This window comes from Dysidea avara, chromosome 2, assembly GCF_963678975.1.
Source record: "Dysidea avara chromosome 2, odDysAvar1.4, whole genome shotgun sequence".
NCBI lineage: Eukaryota > Metazoa > Porifera > Demospongiae > Dictyoceratida > Dysideidae > Dysidea > Dysidea avara.
Window position 1 is genome coordinate 11,376,338 of NC_089273.1, and position 19,576 is coordinate 11,395,913.

The window sequence follows — 19,576 nt, forward strand, 5'->3', positions numbered from 1 at the left end:
CCCGAAGGCCCGGGCTGTAGTGCACGAGCGAAGCGAGGGTACTACCAAGTGCCTGAGGGTTTATAAATTTCATAGACTCCACATTGTGCCCGTATAATTACTTTAAACTCTATTTCACATTACACTCAGATTACTTACCTCATCCGCGGCTGTTTCTGCTGTAGGTTCAGCAAAAGCGGCTGGTTTTCTTGCGATAATACTAGCACCATGGCAACTATGCATCCTCATGTGACAAAATAATCGTGCTCGTTAAATCACACACGTGAACAATGCATAGTGATTGGATTTTGAGCATATGTTACATTGTGCCTGAAGGCGTGGAGTATATTAGAAAACAAGGTGGAGTATATGAGATTTATTACCCACCCAAAACAGCCTAAATAGAGTCTAATGTATAGTTATTGGCTTTACAGAGATGTATTAGCACTACAAAACCTTGCCAAAACCCAATTACAATACTTTTGGGTAAAAATACAATACTTTGGGGTAAAGATGGTTTAGTGAAATTTATACCCAAAATTCAATTCCGGTGAACTTTGAGAGCCGGAGATCATAAAACTGGGAGGCTCTCTGTTGCCAGAGATTTCATACACTCTGCAGCTCTCTACATCAGCAGCTTCTTCTGCCAGTAGTTGGTTATGTAAGCAAATTCTAGCCAAATTTATGTGCTCACATCACATCTATACTAGTACTGTATGTGATTTAGGATAAAGGTTTTGGTTGAGTTACAAATAAGTAGAGAACTTGTTGATTGTGACAGGGAAGACCTTGTTTAAGGTGTCTCTGAAAAATAATCATTTAAGTGTATGTTATATATTATACCACATCAGAGATCAGTAAAGATGTACTATAAGGTCTGCTTAAATGAATGCAGAGGAAATTCTGAAATGCTGTCTGTGTGGCTCCTCAGAAACTTGCCCAGACTGCAAGTTGCTGTGGATCAAGGCACCATCCCATTTTGTCTACTGTTAAGTCTGTGAAACAGATTGTTTTATACAGCATTATACACACAATGTCAAAACAGATTCAGCTGTGTGATGAGGCACAACTATAGTGCAATAGCTAAGCTACGTATGAATTGTTGTTTTTATGCATAAAATGGTACCATTTCTCAAATCTGGTTGTGTGTGTGTGCTGTAGGTAATAAGGTGTAAAGCATTTTGTAGCAGCTCTGTCAATGTAGAATCCATTCCATCCACAGAAGCAATATTATCACTGAACCAAACAGAATATTCAGTATCAGAAGTTGATGGTCATGTACTAATTACGGTAACACTTAGCACTGCAGCATCACAAGATATTACTGTACAGATCACATTCAATAGTGGAACAGCTACTGGTAATATATAACTCATCTATTTTGTGATATTGTTAATGTATCCTTCACAAGGTGGAGAAGATTATGGTGTGGGAACCCCTTCATCATTCACTTTCTCCATACAAGCAGGAGCATTATCATCATCTACCACTATGGATATTGTTGATGATATGATTGTTGAAGATGATGAGACATTTGATGTTACTATAACATTGATGACAACTTGTTTATCAATATGTGTTGATAATAATTCTGCTACTGTAACCATCGTTGATGATGAAGGTAAATGTGTAGTGATATAGTATAATTATATTTCAAGGTTGACTATGCAGCTATTATATGCATAAAACTGAGCATCCTGTTTTGATCAATGCTACAAAAATCACGCACTACGCTCATTGTTCCCCATTTCGTTCAGCTAAATTTTTGAATACAGGAATTCAGCTGTCAATTGGTTATTAATCAATTAATCAATGCAATGATATAATTGATTTAGCCAGATATAGTAAATATTGTAATTTTAATTCATTAATTGTGACCAAACTAAGGTTTCCACTATGGCTTCCATACACATCCAATTTTATGATTTTGAAGCACCATAACTCAATGTAAGAGTATGCCATCATATTCAACTTTTGACCTGGTATTTTACTATGCTATGGAAGAATTGTGCTTACATTGTAGGTCAATAGCTTACTGATTAATCAAGTTACAGTTGGTTAAAGTCAGAAAATTGGATGTACGTAGAAGCCTTGTTTTGTCAAATTCGGTCACAATTATTTCTGTAAATTGGTAATCGTGTTGCTATGCACTACTACAGAAGTGTAACGTAAACAAGCCATTATAAACAGCAAATAATATGCAGAAGTATCTCCTCAACTGTTTTGTAGTGTGTCTATCATATTTTCTCATGCAAACTCTTCAGAGAAAAGCCTTTAAATAGTCTTGGGTGGTGGATCCTCCAGTATTGTGATGCTGACCTTCATTCTTTGTTCACATAAGTACAGGACATGCCCCCTTTCACTTCATTATTCCAGGTAACCTATGATGCTAGATATGCCATTTATCCATTGTTTTGTTCCCATATAGTTCATTGTGAATGGCATTAATAACCAGTCTTGCATAGTCAGATCACTTTTTTCTTTTGTATGGGATGCTACCACCCACACACAATAGAAAAGTAGTGTTCTGCATGGGTATACAAGACTGATTCATAATGTCTTCAAGAACTCACTTCACTTGTATTTCAAGCTGGCATGAATAACTCACCTCAATGTGAGTGCTTACCTACCTGGACCATTAATACTGGCACTGCAGAACCTCACACATAGGCTGCTTTAGCACAAAATGTTTTGAAAACACACACACACACACACACACACACACACACACACACACACACACACACACACACACACACACACACGTGAGTCATATATGGACTGATAGAACATTGCATGACAAATTGAATGGAAGTTGTTGTAAGGTGATAGGAGCAATTGCCATTGAGTTATTAACCATTTTGTAAACGTTTTGTGTTTCCTTACTGAAGAGTTATTTTCACAGCTAGTTTTGGCCTGACCATTTAGCATTAGGGTAAAACCCTAGGTATCATTTTAATCCTAGTTACATCACAAATAGAATTACAAATTGCATAGCCATAGGATGGACGCTTCGAAAGTTACAGCGCTTTGTGCAAGGTATGCGTATTTATTAAGTCTAAATCCAGTTTTCTGGATTATGTGTTAAATTAAGAATTCTTAAATATACCATGATATAAGGAGAAGTTTTAAACAATAATAAAGTGACCTGAATGTTGATAAGTAGTTTTACAAGAGATACAATGTTAGTAAATTGCATAAGTATAAAATTGAAGTTAACTGTGCTATCTTATTATCACAGATATAACAGTGCAATTCAGTCAGGACAGATACTTTGGTTCTGAAGAAGATGGATCAGTAGTGATAATACTGGAGCTAGTAGGAGGATCATCTAGTAGATCATTTGATGTGATTGTAACTCCATCAGAACAATCACCTGTTTCTGCTGAAGGTATGATTTAATGTATTTGTTTAGTGCATTGCCTCACAATCATTAATGAGATGTGTTTAAAATGTAAGACTTCAAATAACTAAATATATTAAAAACATGTTGTTATTGGATGAATAATTATATACATTGTTTCCACTCATCAGGTAATATTGACTTTAACACTACAAACCAAACAGTCACGTTCCCCAGTGGTATAACAACAAGTAATGTTAGTATATCAGTGTTCAATGACACCATTGTCGAGGGAGATGAAATGTTTGACTTAACATTAACTGTACCAGAATTATTTAATGGAAGGATATCAGCTGGTAATCGTGATATGGCTGTTGGAAATATCACTGATAATACTAGTGAGTTTGGTTAATGCCTTTCAAAGTTACAGACAGGCATTAAATGATTTTTATTATAATTTACATGCATGTTTTGCACAAAAATACAACATGCATTAATTCTGAGTACTATTGTTTGATGTAATCTTTAGTGGTAGTGATCAACTTTGCTGAAGGACAATTTACTGGTAGTGAATCATCAAGAATAGTAGAGGTGGTAGTTGTTAAAGTTGGGGGAACATCTTCAGCTCCTCTTAATGTAATAGTCACTCCTTTTGAACAATCACCAGTATCAGCAAACGGTGAGGAATACATTGATAGATATGATGTTTAATGACTACTATACTCCAATAGGATCAGGTGTTGACTTTGACTCTAGTCCAATTACTATAACAATTGAAGCTGGATCAACAGAGGGTAGAGGTAACATATCAGTGATCTGTGACAACGTGGTAGAAGGAGTTGAGACTTTTGATATGAATTTAACACTTGCTAGTGATAATTCTCTAGTGAGAGTAGGTAGGGACACTTCAATTGGAAGAATCACTGATAGTACAGGTATGATAGTAGTATAATATATCTATGTTGATCAGTGTAACATATATAATATCCTGTATAGTTGTGGTGAACATTGAACAGTCCAGTTATGAGACAAGAGAGAACAGTGGTGTAGTGACATTAACACTAACACTCAGTCAAGTATCATCTGAACCATTTGAAGTTGTACTGACTACAATGGACATCACTGCTACAGGTTGGTAGGCTTGAAAATTTTTGTTCATCCATATACATGTGCATGCATATGGCAATATTAGCAAGGAACATTGGATTGTCAATTAATTATATTTTTCTGCCTCATGTAGTTTACGTACTTGTCAAATTAATTTTAAGGTCCTCATACTGTTTTATAGCTCCATGCGCACTTTCTTATTGAACCAAATTTGTGTATCGTAAAGTGGCTATGAGATTGCTTGGCATTCACTCCATGGAAAGTATAGTTTGACTATAGTTATAAACATGCTTTAATGCTTAGCACATGTACTTTACAGTCTATCATATCGTACAAAGCAGAACGAAACACTCATCATACCCATTATCCAATGGTTAACCAACCCCATCTATAGTCAATAGTAATTGTGACCTGCTGAGAAAAAACTGGCTATTTTCGCAAAATTTTATTTTGCTATAAAACTGCGTAAAATACTGTATGCGTGCTGCATAAACTTTTTTTACACACGTTTCAATTAATTCGACATGTACTGAAAGAAAGCTCAAATTAATAAAAGCTATATGCCACCAGATTCTCTTGTTCATTGGGAGTAAGAAAATTTTTGTTTCATGTTTGTACAGTGTACGGTAAGTGAGTTATAGGTGCTTATTTATGATTCAGTAGAAACACAGTTTGCTGCATGCACTCCCTTAATTGTTAAAATGGCCTTTTTCTTTGCCCACATGGGAGATGTACATGGAAAATACTACACCTTGTCAATGTGCCAGTCCATCGTAAACAGATTGAGCCAAAACCCCATCTTTGTAGCTTGTTTCAATTGTAAGTTATTATCAATTAAATAAGCGCCTGTAATTTATTTGCAGTATTGTTGCTGTACCAATCGAGTGTACTCCTATTCCAACTATCTAGTGCTCTAACTCTAAGACTATTCATCACAAAAAGCTGCAGTCCACTTCTTTGTTACTATAGATAGCAGAGAAACAATAAAATGGAATTTGGGGAATGTGCAAAAGCAGCCATTTTTTTCTCAGCGGTCTCATTTCATCTTTTGCAGATTGCTTAATATCAGCAAATGTTTGATATGCTATTACTGTGAAACCTAACTTCATATACATATGTTTGTGTTTTAGCTAAAACCTTTATGTACACTTACATGTACCAATAATGGAACTTTATTGATTTGACTAATCCATTGTTATGGCATCTTTTAATGTATTAACAGCTGTTGAGGATTACAATGGGACAATGGTCACAGTTAATGTTCCTGCTGGAGTATTAACACAAGCATTTACAGTAGACATTATTGATAATGATGTTGTAGAATGTGATGAAGTGTTCAGTGTCACTATAGAGTCTGTTACCACATGTGGAGTTACTACTGGAGATGTTATCAGTAGTAATGTGACTATAATGGATGATGATGGTGAGTGGAATTGTAGTCATGTCACATAGTCATCCTTGCTTATTGTATTCCACCCACAGAAACAATATTATCACTGAACCAAACAGAATATTCAGTATCAGAAGATGATGGTCATGTACTAATTACAGTAACGCTTAGCACTGCAGCATCACAAGATATTACTGTACAGATCACATTCAATAATGGAACAGCTACTGGTAATAGATAGCTGATCTGTTTTGTGATATTGTTATTGTGTCCTTCACAGGTGGAGAAGATTATGGTGTGGGAACTCCTTCATCATTCACTTTCCCCATACAAGCAGGAACATTATCATCATCTACCACTATGGATATTGTTGATGATATGATTGTTGAAGATGATGAGAGTTTTGTTGTTACTATAACATTGATGACAACTTGTTTATCAATAAATGTTGATGTTAATTCTGCTACTGTAACCATCCTTGATGATGAAGGTAAATGTGATTACTGTAAAATTGTAATAGTAGTAACATATTATGTGACCAAATTTTACATAACCGATCAAAATCGCATATCAGGCAAAATCAAACTAACACCACCAGTGGATAGCTACACTATCGTACTACTAGTTTTGACCCTCAGTACTACTTAAACTACTCAAGGCTGGTTTAACAGATGTCTTTTCTGGGTGGTGAACAGTGCTCAAATGGCCTTGTGAAGGACCTGGCTTGGCAAGTATCAGTGGTTTACTGGTGGACAGCCTTATAATGTTGGCCAGATATTTTCTCTGTTGATTTTGCTGCATATCAGCCACTAAGGAGCCAGCACAGCCCAGTAATCTCGTGTCTGGACTCCAATCATGGTCTGTCTCCATTTTGAGGTCTATCTCTTGCCCTCCTCACCACCCCCCACCCTCCACCCCTTTGTGAGCACTCGTGATACTACTTCGCTCATCCAACTGCTCAGATTTTCTATCTTATTTAGTGGGAAACTCTATGAGCAGCTACAAGTACTGGAAATGGTCTGAAAGGTAATGGAGTGATGCATCTTTTGTGTGAATTTCATATGCATGCTTGCCATTCTTGGCAAGTTATGCTGACTTGAATTCTTTAAAACTGTTTATCTCAAAACTTCTAATGTGCGATTTGGATTGTTTTTCCAAAATCTAGTTACATATGTGATTGGTTCTGGAAAAACCAGTTTTTGTTTCCCATGACAGCAGATTTAATTTTTTTACTAAGCTACACTAATGAACTATCAAATTTCACAATCAAAATGAGCAAGACTTGAGGAGTGGTCTGCTTTTGCTAGCTGCTTTTCTCAAGCACATTGGTGAGTGAAAAAGTTCAAGCTTACCCAAGACTTTTTTGCCCTCCCCTGCACCCCCTCCCACCGCCGTTTTTGCAGCTAGCCTTATACAGTTAGCATTGAGTTAAAATCTATCTAAAATGGTGGGAAATGTAGCTGTTGGCTAATTGTACAGTAGATGTGCTCTGAAAGGTAAGGAATTGGTGTAGAATGTGTGAAAGTTTGATACACAAAGCTTCAACTATTGGTGGACTACTGTACAACATACTAAATAGTTATGATCAGCATTTCTTGATACTTTAGTAGTAGTACTGTACTTTATTGTAAGGATCGCGAAGGTTTGCATCTTTTAACAAAAAAAAAATGTATCAAAACCAGCCATAGAATTTCTTTGCAGTGTCTTGACAGTATTGGTTAAATATAACTAATCCAAAAAACCCTACTGAATCAGTGCAACCTTAATTGCTTCCAATAAATTGCTATGATTTGTTTGTAGCAATTTTTTTAACAGACTGCTAATTCTCAGACTGATAATATCTTTAGACAAACGTATTGCTAAAGCTATATGCTTGATTTTTCTGCTGTTAGATGTCATTTTAACCCATAAGGTGCCAACTGGAATAACATCTTATGTATAATGCACACATCATGGACTTAGCTACCTTTGTCCAGCTTATGTCTCATTTCATTTTGCAGACAGCTAAAATTTTAAATTCCTGGTAGCACACCAATGGCTACTAGTTTCCTGTCACACAAGAACAAACAATAACTGTCAGTAATTTTAGTACCATGTCTCCAGCAGCTGGTAGTAAAAGTAAGTAGATTGGTTATGTGCCAGCTTTATGTGTCATTCTCTGTGTGTAGAACAGTGTAATGCACAACACTATCAAATACTATGTACTGCATTATACATAGTCTATGTACTATAATTTAGTACATGGTTAATATAGGGACATGTGTTTTGGCATACAGTTATGGCCTCATACATCTGTTGCTGTTGTTGATGTAGTGTTATAGAAGTTTACTTTAAAAGTTAACAAACAAGCATTTGGAGCTTTACAAGCTACTAAATAAGGATCATTACTATAAGATTAATCCCTACTTTAGCCATTTGGGCTAAAGGAAATTAAATAGTACTTCAGGTGATGATTTCCTTTTCTTTTTGTAATGATTCTGCAGGCTTGTGAAATTCCACCTTTAACTGGGAGTTTGTAAAATGTGGAATATGGAATATCGGAATTGTGGAATAATGGAATAAGCAAAACTTATCTTTTGCAGATTGTACAAATATTGCTCCATAGTAATTATACTTTAGTTACCTTGTAACAGTTCTGAATGGCACACCACAGCGATGGATGAACAGCGGCTGGGCAAGCATTAAACGGGATGAGCACACAACCAATCACCTTAGAATGATCTACTGTACGCAAGGAAATTTTGACGTCAAAAAAATTTGACGAATTTGACGAATCGGTTTAATTCATCAAATTTAAATTCGTCATATGTTTATAAGCGCCCTTAAAAGTACAGGTTTTGTGTACAATTACTTCATTTTCGTCAACATTTTATTCATCAAATCTGCTGAAGTCTGAATAAAATTTGACACCAAAATTTCCTTGCGTACGGTATACCTTCGCTATTAAAACCTACACTCTTGATCAATCCTGAAGAGTTTTGAAATCCATTTAAAGACAAACACAACCCTTGGACTTCCTTTCCACTGACTCGATAGTGTGACTCTAATAAATTCAGTTGTATGCACATGAAGGGTAGCTAGGTTGACCTAAGAATACAACTATCTCTTAGCGTTTTGTAACTATATCAACTAAGGAGTATAGATAAGTAAGTTTAGTGAAGGTAGATTGGTTCTAGGATAATTGGTTGTGTACTTGTCCCATTTAATGCTCACCCAGCTGCTGTTTATCTATCGCTGTGGTGTGTCATGCAGAGCTGTTGCAAGAAAAATAAAGTATAATTACTATAGAGAATCAAACTATTTGTACAATCTGAAAAAGATAAGTTTTGCTTATTCTGTAATTCCGTTCTTCCGTATTGCGCGTTTTACAAACTTCTGTATTTTAAGCATACATTATAACTATTAGACTCTTCAACAAACTATTGCTATTTTAAATATTTGTACATGCAACTCATAAAAGTATTGTGTTAATATAATACACTACAGTTTTTATAGATGCACACACTTTTTTTGCAGATGTTTCAGTGATATTCAGACGGGACAGATTCTTTGGTTCTGAAGTAACTGGATCAGTAGTGGTAATACTGGAGCTAGTAGGAGGATCACCTAGTAGATCATTCGGTGTGATTGTAACTCCATCAGAACAATCACCTGTTTCTGCTGAAGGTAAAGTTGTTCAGCTTGCGGACACATATCATTAATGTGAGAATGTTTGAATGCTACAGGATTATTATTATAGAATACGCTTTTTGAAAGAACGGCTTCTTAAAAGGATTTGATATAAAATTACAATCATATTCACTTCTTAAAGTACCCTGAGTACCATTAATCAGACCCAGTCTTCCTCTTTATGCCAGTATAATAACATATTCAAGCTATGGAACTATGATTCCTTGAAACAGATCAATTGATACTTCCTAATAAATGCAGTCAGTTGGAAAAGCAAACTGCAATACAGCATTCAAAATTACATTGTAAACATGTGACCCAGTCTGACAAAATCGGTCTTCTAGCCTTTCCAATTAATATGGTTAACTTGTCTTGTGAATAAAAGTACATAGCTGGAGCAGCTTGAAAATTTTGTCAGCTTATAGCTTTTGCATATGTGGTTAAGCTTCAAGTAGATTCATTACAGGCTTGGGAAGTTATGGATTTTATCTATGGATTTTATCAAACTTGGATATCTGGAAAAGCTGTAAGACTGATTTTGTCAGACTGGGTCATACATCTCTTTAGATCGATACTCTATATTAGAACAGACATTTTGTAATGAAATACTCTAATAAATCATTCACTGATTAAAGTATTCCAAGATTATTGTAAGAAATGTTGTTAACCTAGGAAAATAATGCAAGCATAATGGGAATAATAAAGAACATAATCGTTGAAACTTTTGGGAAATTTTTGGCAGCATTTCAACCAAAATTTTGAGCATATTTGACTCAGGCCCAGCTGTATGTAAATCAATGAGGTGGTGTTTGTATAAAAAGCCACAGCTTCTGTTTATTGCATTACGTATCCTTCTCTTTATACCCCAGGTGGCATTGACTTTGACTCTACAAATCAAACAGCCACATTCCCCAGTGGGATGACTACAAGTAGTGTTAGTATATCAGTGTTCAATGATACCATTGTTGAGGGAGATGAGATGTTTGACTTAACATTAACTGTACCAGAATTATTTAATGGAAGGGTATCAGCTGGTAGTCGTGATGTGGCTGTTGGAATAATCACTGATAATACTAGTAAGTTCTGTTTGTATACATTATGTTAAATCTTCTACAGTAGAAAAATGACTAAGCACCATTAAAGATATCATGTCCAAATAATAAAACTCAATACTGCATGAAAAATCAGTGTTAGTTATGTCCTCTAATGAATATACGTACATACGTATATAAAATTAATATGATTTTAGTGCTCTTACATAAAAGCTATTTGAATACTATCAATAATTGTGACCCACTGAGCAAAAACCGGCCAATTTTGCAAAATTCTAAATTGCAATAAAAACGTATTGTAATATACAGTGGTAACATTTAAGTCAAAGATCACTAACATCTTGAACTCTGTGTATGAACCTTGTGCAGTTACTAGATTTGTGTACGGTCTCTATGGGCATACCCATAGTGGATGTTTCAATAATGAGTATTTTCAACATTCTTGTAGCACTCAAGTACAAGCATGTAATATTATGTAAACATATTGATTTGCTCGATAGGGCTGATCATAGATTTTGCTGAAGGACAATTTACTGGTAGTGAATCATCAGGAATAGTAGAGGTGGTAGTTGTTAAAGTTGGGGGAACATCTTCAGCTCCTCTTGATGTAATAGTTACTCCTTCTGAGCAATCACCAGTATCAGCAACTGGTAAGGAATGCATTGGTAGATATGATGTTTAGTGACTACTATGCTCCAATAGGATCAGGTGTTGACTTTGACTCTAATCCAATTACTATAACAATTGACGCTGGATCAACAGAGGGTAGAGGTAACATATCAATGGTCTGTGACAATGTGGTAGAAGGAGTGGAGAGCTTTGATGTGAATTTAACACTTGCTAGTGATAATCCTCTAGTGAGAGTAGGTAGGGACATTTCAGTTGGAATAATCACTGATAGTACAGGTATGATAGTAGAATAATTATGTATATATATATATATATGTATATGTTTTTACAAGAGTTTTGTCTGATGTAATATTCTCTACCCACAGTTGTGGTAAATCTTGAACAGTCCAGCTACGACATAATAGAAGGTGACGGTGCACTGACTTTGGCATTAACACTCAGTCAAGTATCATCTGAACCATTTGAAGTTGTACTGACTACAGCAGATGTTATTGAAATAGGCAAGTATATTCCATTAACAATTTAACTCCCATTTGAAATATATTATGTACTGTAGATGTGTAGTATTTACAATTGTAACCATTAACTAGTAATGGTACTGAATTTTTATTTGTACTAGTTTGTTAACTTTGTTTTGTTATTGCATGGCTGCAGTATCAAGGTCCAGTCATGGATTTATTTTCTTTTCTGCTGCTTTTCAAACAATAATAATAACATCTTTGTTTAGGCCATAGGACCAGGTGTCCTACAGACCTTCAGTAATTATGCTGTTGAATAAAAAATAGAATAGCAATGTTATTCGTGTGGTACTGTGACTGCTTTATTAGAGTATCTGCTTGAGCTATAAACAATGCATTGTCACAGTGTACTATGATTGTTAAGTGTGAGAAGACATGTTTCAATCATTAAGGTGTGTGGTCAGACTGTACGTATCTACTCCACCTTGTGGCATTTAAATATGCTTTTGTATGGAAAGTGTTTATTCACCTCAGTATGGTTTCCTTACATGAATAAGAAGACAACCATGAAATTGAAGAAAAAAGGAAAGGCAAAGCACAGAAAGTAGATACCCTTTGGCACAATTTACAAGTGTGTTTGTTATTGTGATGTGAAATGGTTGTCATGCAGTGCTTTACTTGGCCTCTAGCCTTGCAATTATGGTCAGGTAGGCTGGAAGACAAGCAGACCAAAAATCAGGTTTTGTAATTTTTATTTGGCTGTCTGTGAGTGTTTTCTTGTACTCTGGATTTGAAATTAGATACACTAAAGCTATTCCATAAAATAATGTGTCTTTTGAAGCTTATCATGTTTCTATGATGCTTTCAGCATTTTAAGTGGTTCCTATCACTTTAGGGGGTAAGTTATTTGGTTAAAGCTTGCTAAGATAGCAAAATAACAATGCTAGTAATCAGAGTTGTGGTATAACTAGGTAACTTTTGTAAATAATTACAGTATGTAAAGAAATAACTAAGGTAGTTGCAACTGGCCAAAACGTAACTATGTTATGATAATATAGTATATTTTGGTCCTGAGATATGATCTGTTTCGTGACGGGATGTAGTTTGTGTCCATGTGCCCTGTTCTTGCAGGCCTGTCACATATTCGAAATTTTACACTCAGGTAGGGATCATAGAAATCATGCAAACATAGAATATGAAAAACACCTGCAGTTATACTAGTGCTGATGTTTAATTCCTTGTTTAATTCCTTGTTTCATGGCCATTTATTACTTTGATCTCTACTACTCAAATGTTTATTCTTGTCTGTTAACTTTTGTAATGACTGGTAAATCAGTGCATACTGCATAAAAAAGAATGGCACTAAGCTTGTTGTATAACTGAATATATACCCAACTATCAGTTACCAAATTTGCAATCAATCAACTTACTATAAAAAATCTAATTTTATTCACAGATGCAGAGGATTATGATGGAGGAAGTATCACGGTAGATGTTCCTGCTGGAGTATTAACACAATCATTCACAATAGACATTATTGATGATGGTGTTGTAGAATGTATTGAAGTGTTCAGTGTCACTATAGTGAATGTTACCACATGTGGAGTTACTACTGGAGATGTTATCAGTAGTAATGTGACTATAATGGATGATGATGGTGAGTGGATATAGTCATTTATGTATTTTGAATAAATTTAGACACTCTTAATCTCATGGACACACCACTGAAGTTGGTTTTGTAATACCATGACAGGATTTTCACTACAGCATTGCCACTCAGTTGCTTTCATGGGTGGAATTTTATAAATATGTACTAGCCAATAAGTGTGCTCTAGCAACTGACATGAGGCCAGAGACATGTACTGTACAATTTAGACAAATATCCAGTTGTGGTGTGCATGTCCTTTTTAGATTTGAGTGTGTTGAGAAATCTTTTAAGGCTTTAGCATTCATACCTACTCAGATATTTTCTTAGTTCTAGTTATATCACGGTATGAGTATGATATCATAGTTATTACACGAGTCCAAGGCGAAGCCGAAGACGAGTGTTAATAACTATGATATCATACGAGTAAACGTGATATAACTATCTTGTATCATGACTCACCACACTGGCAGACTGGACTCACGGGTTATGCTGAAAACAGCTTCTTAAAACCATTCTCTCTTGTATTACTGCTGCTACTCCTCTTCCTTACAAATCACAAGTTGTGCATGTACTATTTTATTAGAATAAAGTTATGTAAACTCGTATATCCATGTGTACTAGTCTACCCAGTACTAGTAGTGCACTGTAGCAATAGGAGCTAGTTAAAGCTATGGTTGAAGCATAGATTCATTCCTTTGCTCCTACAGTACTTAGCACGAAGCCAACTATATTTGCTTACCTGACGCTGTGTCATTGATACCTCACTTTGACTCGTGTTCAAACTGCCAGCTAAGCATGGCCTAATTAACAACCAGTGGTGTATCTTAGTTATACCATGGCGGCACATTTTGATTTTCCCACGCACCATGGTACAATTTTTGTTATGTCCATTTCTTGCCCAACACCAAGTCTAGTTATGTGTTTGTTTTATGAGTAACTAAAGCTTTCCATTCATCTGAACACTTTGGTTGGCTATGTATTAGTGATGCACCGATGCCGATACTAGTATCGGTATCGGCCCTATTTTGGCGGTATCAGATTTGTATCGGTAAAGCTATAAATTCCTGATACCAGCCGATACTTTAGATGACGTCGTTTAATTACTTATCAAGATGACGGCGTACATAGCGCATTGAATGGAGTTGAGCAAAAGCTGATATAATCCATGAATTCCTTAAAAGAAGCCAGCTACTAGCATTATTAGTAGCTACAGTGAAAACTGAAGTAAGCCACAAAATCAGATTCATTGTAGCCATAAACTATTATCTTTGCGTAATTCATAGCCACAAAACCAGCAAACTGCAGTTGATAGAATTAGCAAATGACTTTAGTAATCACTAGCTGTTTCTTGTGAGAAATGCCTGTGTGGCAAAGTATCAGTATTGGATCGGTATCGGCTATTTCTGGCCTCAAATGTATTGGTATCAGATTGGTAGTGAAAAAGTGGTATCGGTGCATCACTACTATGTATATTCACTGTGAATACATGAACATGTATTTAAAACTGCTGTAAAACTGTGTATCACATTTTATTCACGAGTGTACATCAACGGTTTTCCAATCATGTTTTGTTTTAATTTTAAGCTAATATTTGTATGATTTTAAGCATACAGTAACATAATTGTTTGTTCCAATCCACCAACAGAAGCAATAGTATCTCTAAACCAAAGACAATACTCTGTATCAGAAGTTGATGGACAATTAACAGTGATTGTTACACTTAGTAGAGTAGCTTCACATTCAGCAACAATAAGAGTCACTATCACTGATCAGACAGCTACTGGTAATATTGTTAACCCAATGACTACATGATACTATTAATGTACATATCTTTCACAGGTGGAGAAGATTATACTGTGGCACAACAATCAGTGGTCATACCAGCTCTGTCCACCTCATCATCATATCATATAAATATTATTAATGATATGATACATGAAGATGATGAGACATTTCGTATTAATATAACACTGTCAACAGCTTGTTTATCAATAAGACCTGATGAGAGGTCATCGTTAGCTTCTGTAACTATCCTTGACGATGAAGGTAAGATCATCTAAAAGTAATGTTTCATTGTAGATTTTATATTAAATATCTTAATCATCCTATTATGTTGGCAAATTGGTTGATGCTTTTTTTGCTCAAATTTATGCCAGCATAATTGGCACAAGCCTATAAGCATTTATGATTTCACAATTGGAAAACAAATGGAAAATACTTTGATACTTGGGAGCTTTAAAATCCCCTAAATGACCTGCTAGCAGGGTTGAAAACATGATAACAGAAAGGACTCAGGCATTGCTAATCTCACTTTTGGTCACAATGATTCGCTACACCCTTCCAAGCATATCAATGGCTGACTGCAGTGGGCAAAGCCACCCATGCCAACATGAATTTAATCACTCCATTCATTTATAAGCATGCCTAAAGCAATTCAATTATGGGAGGTTTAATATTAGTTGTAGTAGAAATTTTGTGCATCAAGATTATTTTTATGAATTTCTAGTTAGTGTGGTACAGCCTTATGTGAGGTTAGCAACATCTGTTTTGTGGTGATTACGATTAGTCTTAAAGTTGCATTCAAATGAGATGCACGCAGCTATTGTAATTTGTGACTGGATCTGTGAAAAGGGGTCTTATATTATAGCCTTTCCATATTTCCAAGTTTGGTGAGTCATAACTTATCATGTGTTTAACCCATTGTCTTAAAATTACATCCAGGAATGGTGCTTTGTTAGAAGTGTAAGGTGACCAAATTTGAGGCTGGTACCATACTCACAAGTGATGTTATGGATTGCCAAGCACATGCAATTGTAAAGGCTATAAGATAACTTTTCGCAGATCCGGTAACATTTAAAGTTTTCTGTTTACTGTAAACTGTGACACACTGAAATCATAATTGTGCTTATCCGCACTTTTCCCTGTAGTTGCAGAAATATGTTTCAATGAGACAAGCCAGTCAGTTGATGAGGGTGAAGTGATAAGCTACACACTAACTAGTAGTGTACCATCATCCAATGATATAATGATTACAATACGTTCTTTTGATGGAACTACAACAGGTTAGTGATATACTGTATATTACCACCACTAGTATTAGTGTATTGTTACAGGAGGTGATGATTATGAGGCTGGTCCTTATATTGTAATACTACATGCTGGAATGACCAGTGTGACTGGACAAGTGACAACACTTCACAATGATAGTGTATATGAAAGAAATGAAACATTTAGTCTAAGTATTAATGAAACATTACTACCTACTAGAGTGGAAACAAGAAATGATTGTGTCCTTCAGTTAACAATCATCGATATTGATAGTAAGTAATACATACATCATGCACTATGTGTATCATTACAATTTGATCCAATCAAATTGTGAGCTTTTAGTTCAGCACTCGTTAGTTATACATCTGTTAGTGTAGTACGTTCTTGTGATAACCATCCATAAGCACTGAACCATTTACATACAAAAATGGGAAAAGAAATGAATCTGTTTGGATGATTGAAGTTACTTCTTCTATAAATGTAGCCTTTGCTAGTAAATACTAATTGTGATTGAATACTGGATAATCACTGTTTGGGTGCATTGTTGCTCACTGAAAAACATCTATATATATAAAGCTGAAAAGCTGTCTGTCTGTCTGTCTGTCTGACGGTCACGCTGCTTACTCACCAGACTTGGCGCGAATCGACATAGTCTGTGCTGATAATGAAGCGCTCATCATCCGCCTACTCTAAGATTGTTATCACGAGTTCACGCGTGCTTTCGTTCAGTCTCTACAGCGCGTAGAAGGTCAAGGTGTAGAGAAAACTTGAGCAACATTCCTTTGAAAACCACAGCACATACTGTTCAAGTGGTAGAACGCCTGACTAGCGTGTAAGAGGTCGTGGGTTCAAAGCCACGTGTTGACAGATTTTTTTCTTTCTACTCAGTACCTTTTTGTGAACACCTTTTTAAAACACGACTTTTAGCTCATCATATCTTGGCATGCAAAGAACGTATCGAGGCGGGACTTTAGCGAAATTAAACGCCCATCATCTGGCAACTCGAGTGTTGTTGTAGCAAATCAATACGTGCTTTTGTTCGATCTTTATAGGGCGATGAAGGCACTGGTGTAGGGAAGGATCACTGAAAAGTTGAGCTACATTCCTGTCAAAACCACTGATAAACAACTGTGGCGATTTGTGCACCTCCCTTAACCCCAAGTTATTGATAACCCAGCCAGAGTTCAATCCCCGCCTAGGTCATAACTGTTTTTTTCACTTTTGGGACCTTTTTGATGCACGTTTTTGCTCTATCTGTTCCATGCAAGTCTTCATCTACAAACTCTTATGCTCAGTTTTTCAGCACTGGCACTGAATTACCTCACATAATAGGGACTCTTATAGTACTTTTGGGACAGGGCAGACAAATTGCCAACATATTTGTCCATCTGTGTGTTGGTCCAGTGTGTTGTATTAGAGTAGGTAAAAGCTTCTTTCACCAGTATCCAGAATATCTACATCTTTGTTTTAAGCACATAGGTGTGCACTGACATGAAAAACTGTTTGTTCAGACTTACCTCAATACTGCTGTAGTAATAGACAGCTTGCATGATTGAACAAATACTACTGTGCATCTGAAAAATGAAAATACTGGAACCATGCAGATCCATAGTTTACACCGAGGAACTGCATCTGACCTGGCTCAACTGTTTCACTATCCTGCTTACATGCTTTCACTCTAAAGATTCATACATTATCTTATTGATCAATTACACTGCAGGTGTTTCAAAACTGGGTTTTTGTATGGCAAGAGGTATATGTGTCACTGCAACATCAGAACTGAAAGTGCATAGGACAAGTTCTGAACTTTTGCTTGCCATGCAGTAACTATAACTGCAAATTGCGTTGACTTTAAATTATGCTCAAGTTCATTTCTCTTTGTGACAGTCGGTAAGGTAAACATCAAAATGTAGAAACTGAAACTGTATCGTGTGTACACAACCTGTATGTAATGTAGGGTATACTGTATACAATTGCCTTAGCTCGCATGCAGTTTAACTAATTAGCTAGCCTTGCATGCATGTTTCACTATAAATTATTATGTACTGCATAAGGATCATGTACTTTAAAGCACTATCGATATACATGCTACACAGCAAATATAGGACACTAATATTTATGCTTGGTTCCCAATATATTAATTATTGTTGCATTAGTTCTCATGTAAAGCAGCAAAGGTTTCATTTGTTCTATACAGCACATTGAAGTCACTGGTAGGGAAGATGCACTGAATAATTAAACTACATTCCTGTCAAAACCACAAACAATAAACTTTAGTGTTTTGCATCATTAATGACATAAGAAAACCTCATGCTCTTTAAAAAATGTGACATCACCATGTACCCTACATAGCTACATTAGCAGTGCTGGTGTTTAATGCTTAGTCCCTCTTCGTGGCATTAAAATGTTTAATGTGGAGATGGTCCTGCACATAGTGCAGGTACCAATGCTAGTATTTAATATTTTAAAAACATTGTAGCTTATATACCAGCCCTGGCAGCTGCGTGTATAAATTTTCACCAAAGATGGAGCACTTCATGATGTGTAAGAGTATCTAGTGGCCGATGTAACCTTTGTAGAGTTTCCTTCAATTTTAGAATCAGTGTTGCTGTATCATGAGTCCTCAAAAAGGGTGGGGTGGCGGGATGACAAAACATAGACTACAAAAGGAAGGAGGATGGTAATTGAAGCCACTGAACTACAAAACAGACTGTCAGAGACAGCAAATAGGCTGAAATCTCATGCAGACGTACATAGTGTATATCACACACTCACCTCCCTGCTTGTCTGTCCAGCCCTCTACAGTGTATCCCTGGTGTTCAGTGACCTGTGTTTAGTAGTACTGGCATTGTTGTGGAGTTCCCCATCCTCTTTCCATGAGGCTCCTGCGGGTTACTAATCTTGCCACAGTGGGATTGCCTACACACGTCTTAAGTGTATGAGTTGTGTGCAGGCACGCACCACTGCTGGTTTGCTGCGTAACAATAATTGTGTTTTTCAAATGCTGCTGGTGGCTTTTCATTGCTTTAATAAGGTATTTTACTATTAGTCACATGATTATATTCAATGTAGTCATCAGCATCACATTTGATCAGCCAACATATACAATTGATGAGGGAGTTACACCACTAGTTCCAACCATAACCCTCAGTAATCCAGCATCATTTTACTTCTCTGTGAGTGTCCTTGTTGAAGATGGAACAGCTACTGGTGAGTATTAGTAGATGTTATTGACTAGTGGTCACTTTTATA

General features: G+C 36.1%; 1 protein-coding gene across 1 annotated transcript in view; it reads left to right on the top strand.

Annotated features, from left to right (window-relative positions):
* LOC136247809 (adhesion G-protein coupled receptor V1-like) overlaps positions 1 to 19,576 on the top strand; it is a 76,821-nt gene that overhangs the window by 40,443 nt on the left and 16,802 nt on the right. The window contains exons 40-60 of the mRNA XM_066039633.1: positions 1,202 to 1,339; positions 1,391 to 1,600; positions 3,221 to 3,370; positions 3,514 to 3,720; positions 3,852 to 4,001; positions 4,054 to 4,257; positions 4,319 to 4,453; positions 5,652 to 5,852; positions 5,912 to 6,049; positions 6,100 to 6,309; positions 9,336 to 9,485; positions 10,358 to 10,564; positions 11,041 to 11,190; positions 11,243 to 11,446; positions 11,536 to 11,670; positions 13,085 to 13,285; positions 14,922 to 15,059; positions 15,116 to 15,322; positions 16,204 to 16,338; positions 16,390 to 16,596; positions 19,397 to 19,534. Of these exons, the coding sequence (XP_065895705.1) occupies positions 1,202 to 1,339; positions 1,391 to 1,600; positions 3,221 to 3,370; positions 3,514 to 3,720; positions 3,852 to 4,001; positions 4,054 to 4,257; positions 4,319 to 4,453; positions 5,652 to 5,852; positions 5,912 to 6,049; positions 6,100 to 6,309; positions 9,336 to 9,485; positions 10,358 to 10,564; positions 11,041 to 11,190; positions 11,243 to 11,446; positions 11,536 to 11,670; positions 13,085 to 13,285; positions 14,922 to 15,059; positions 15,116 to 15,322; positions 16,204 to 16,338; positions 16,390 to 16,596; positions 19,397 to 19,534 (3,615 nt within the window). The remainder of the gene's footprint in view (positions 1 to 1,201; positions 1,340 to 1,390; positions 1,601 to 3,220; positions 3,371 to 3,513; positions 3,721 to 3,851; positions 4,002 to 4,053; positions 4,258 to 4,318; positions 4,454 to 5,651; positions 5,853 to 5,911; positions 6,050 to 6,099; positions 6,310 to 9,335; positions 9,486 to 10,357; positions 10,565 to 11,040; positions 11,191 to 11,242; positions 11,447 to 11,535; positions 11,671 to 13,084; positions 13,286 to 14,921; positions 15,060 to 15,115; positions 15,323 to 16,203; positions 16,339 to 16,389; positions 16,597 to 19,396; positions 19,535 to 19,576) is intronic.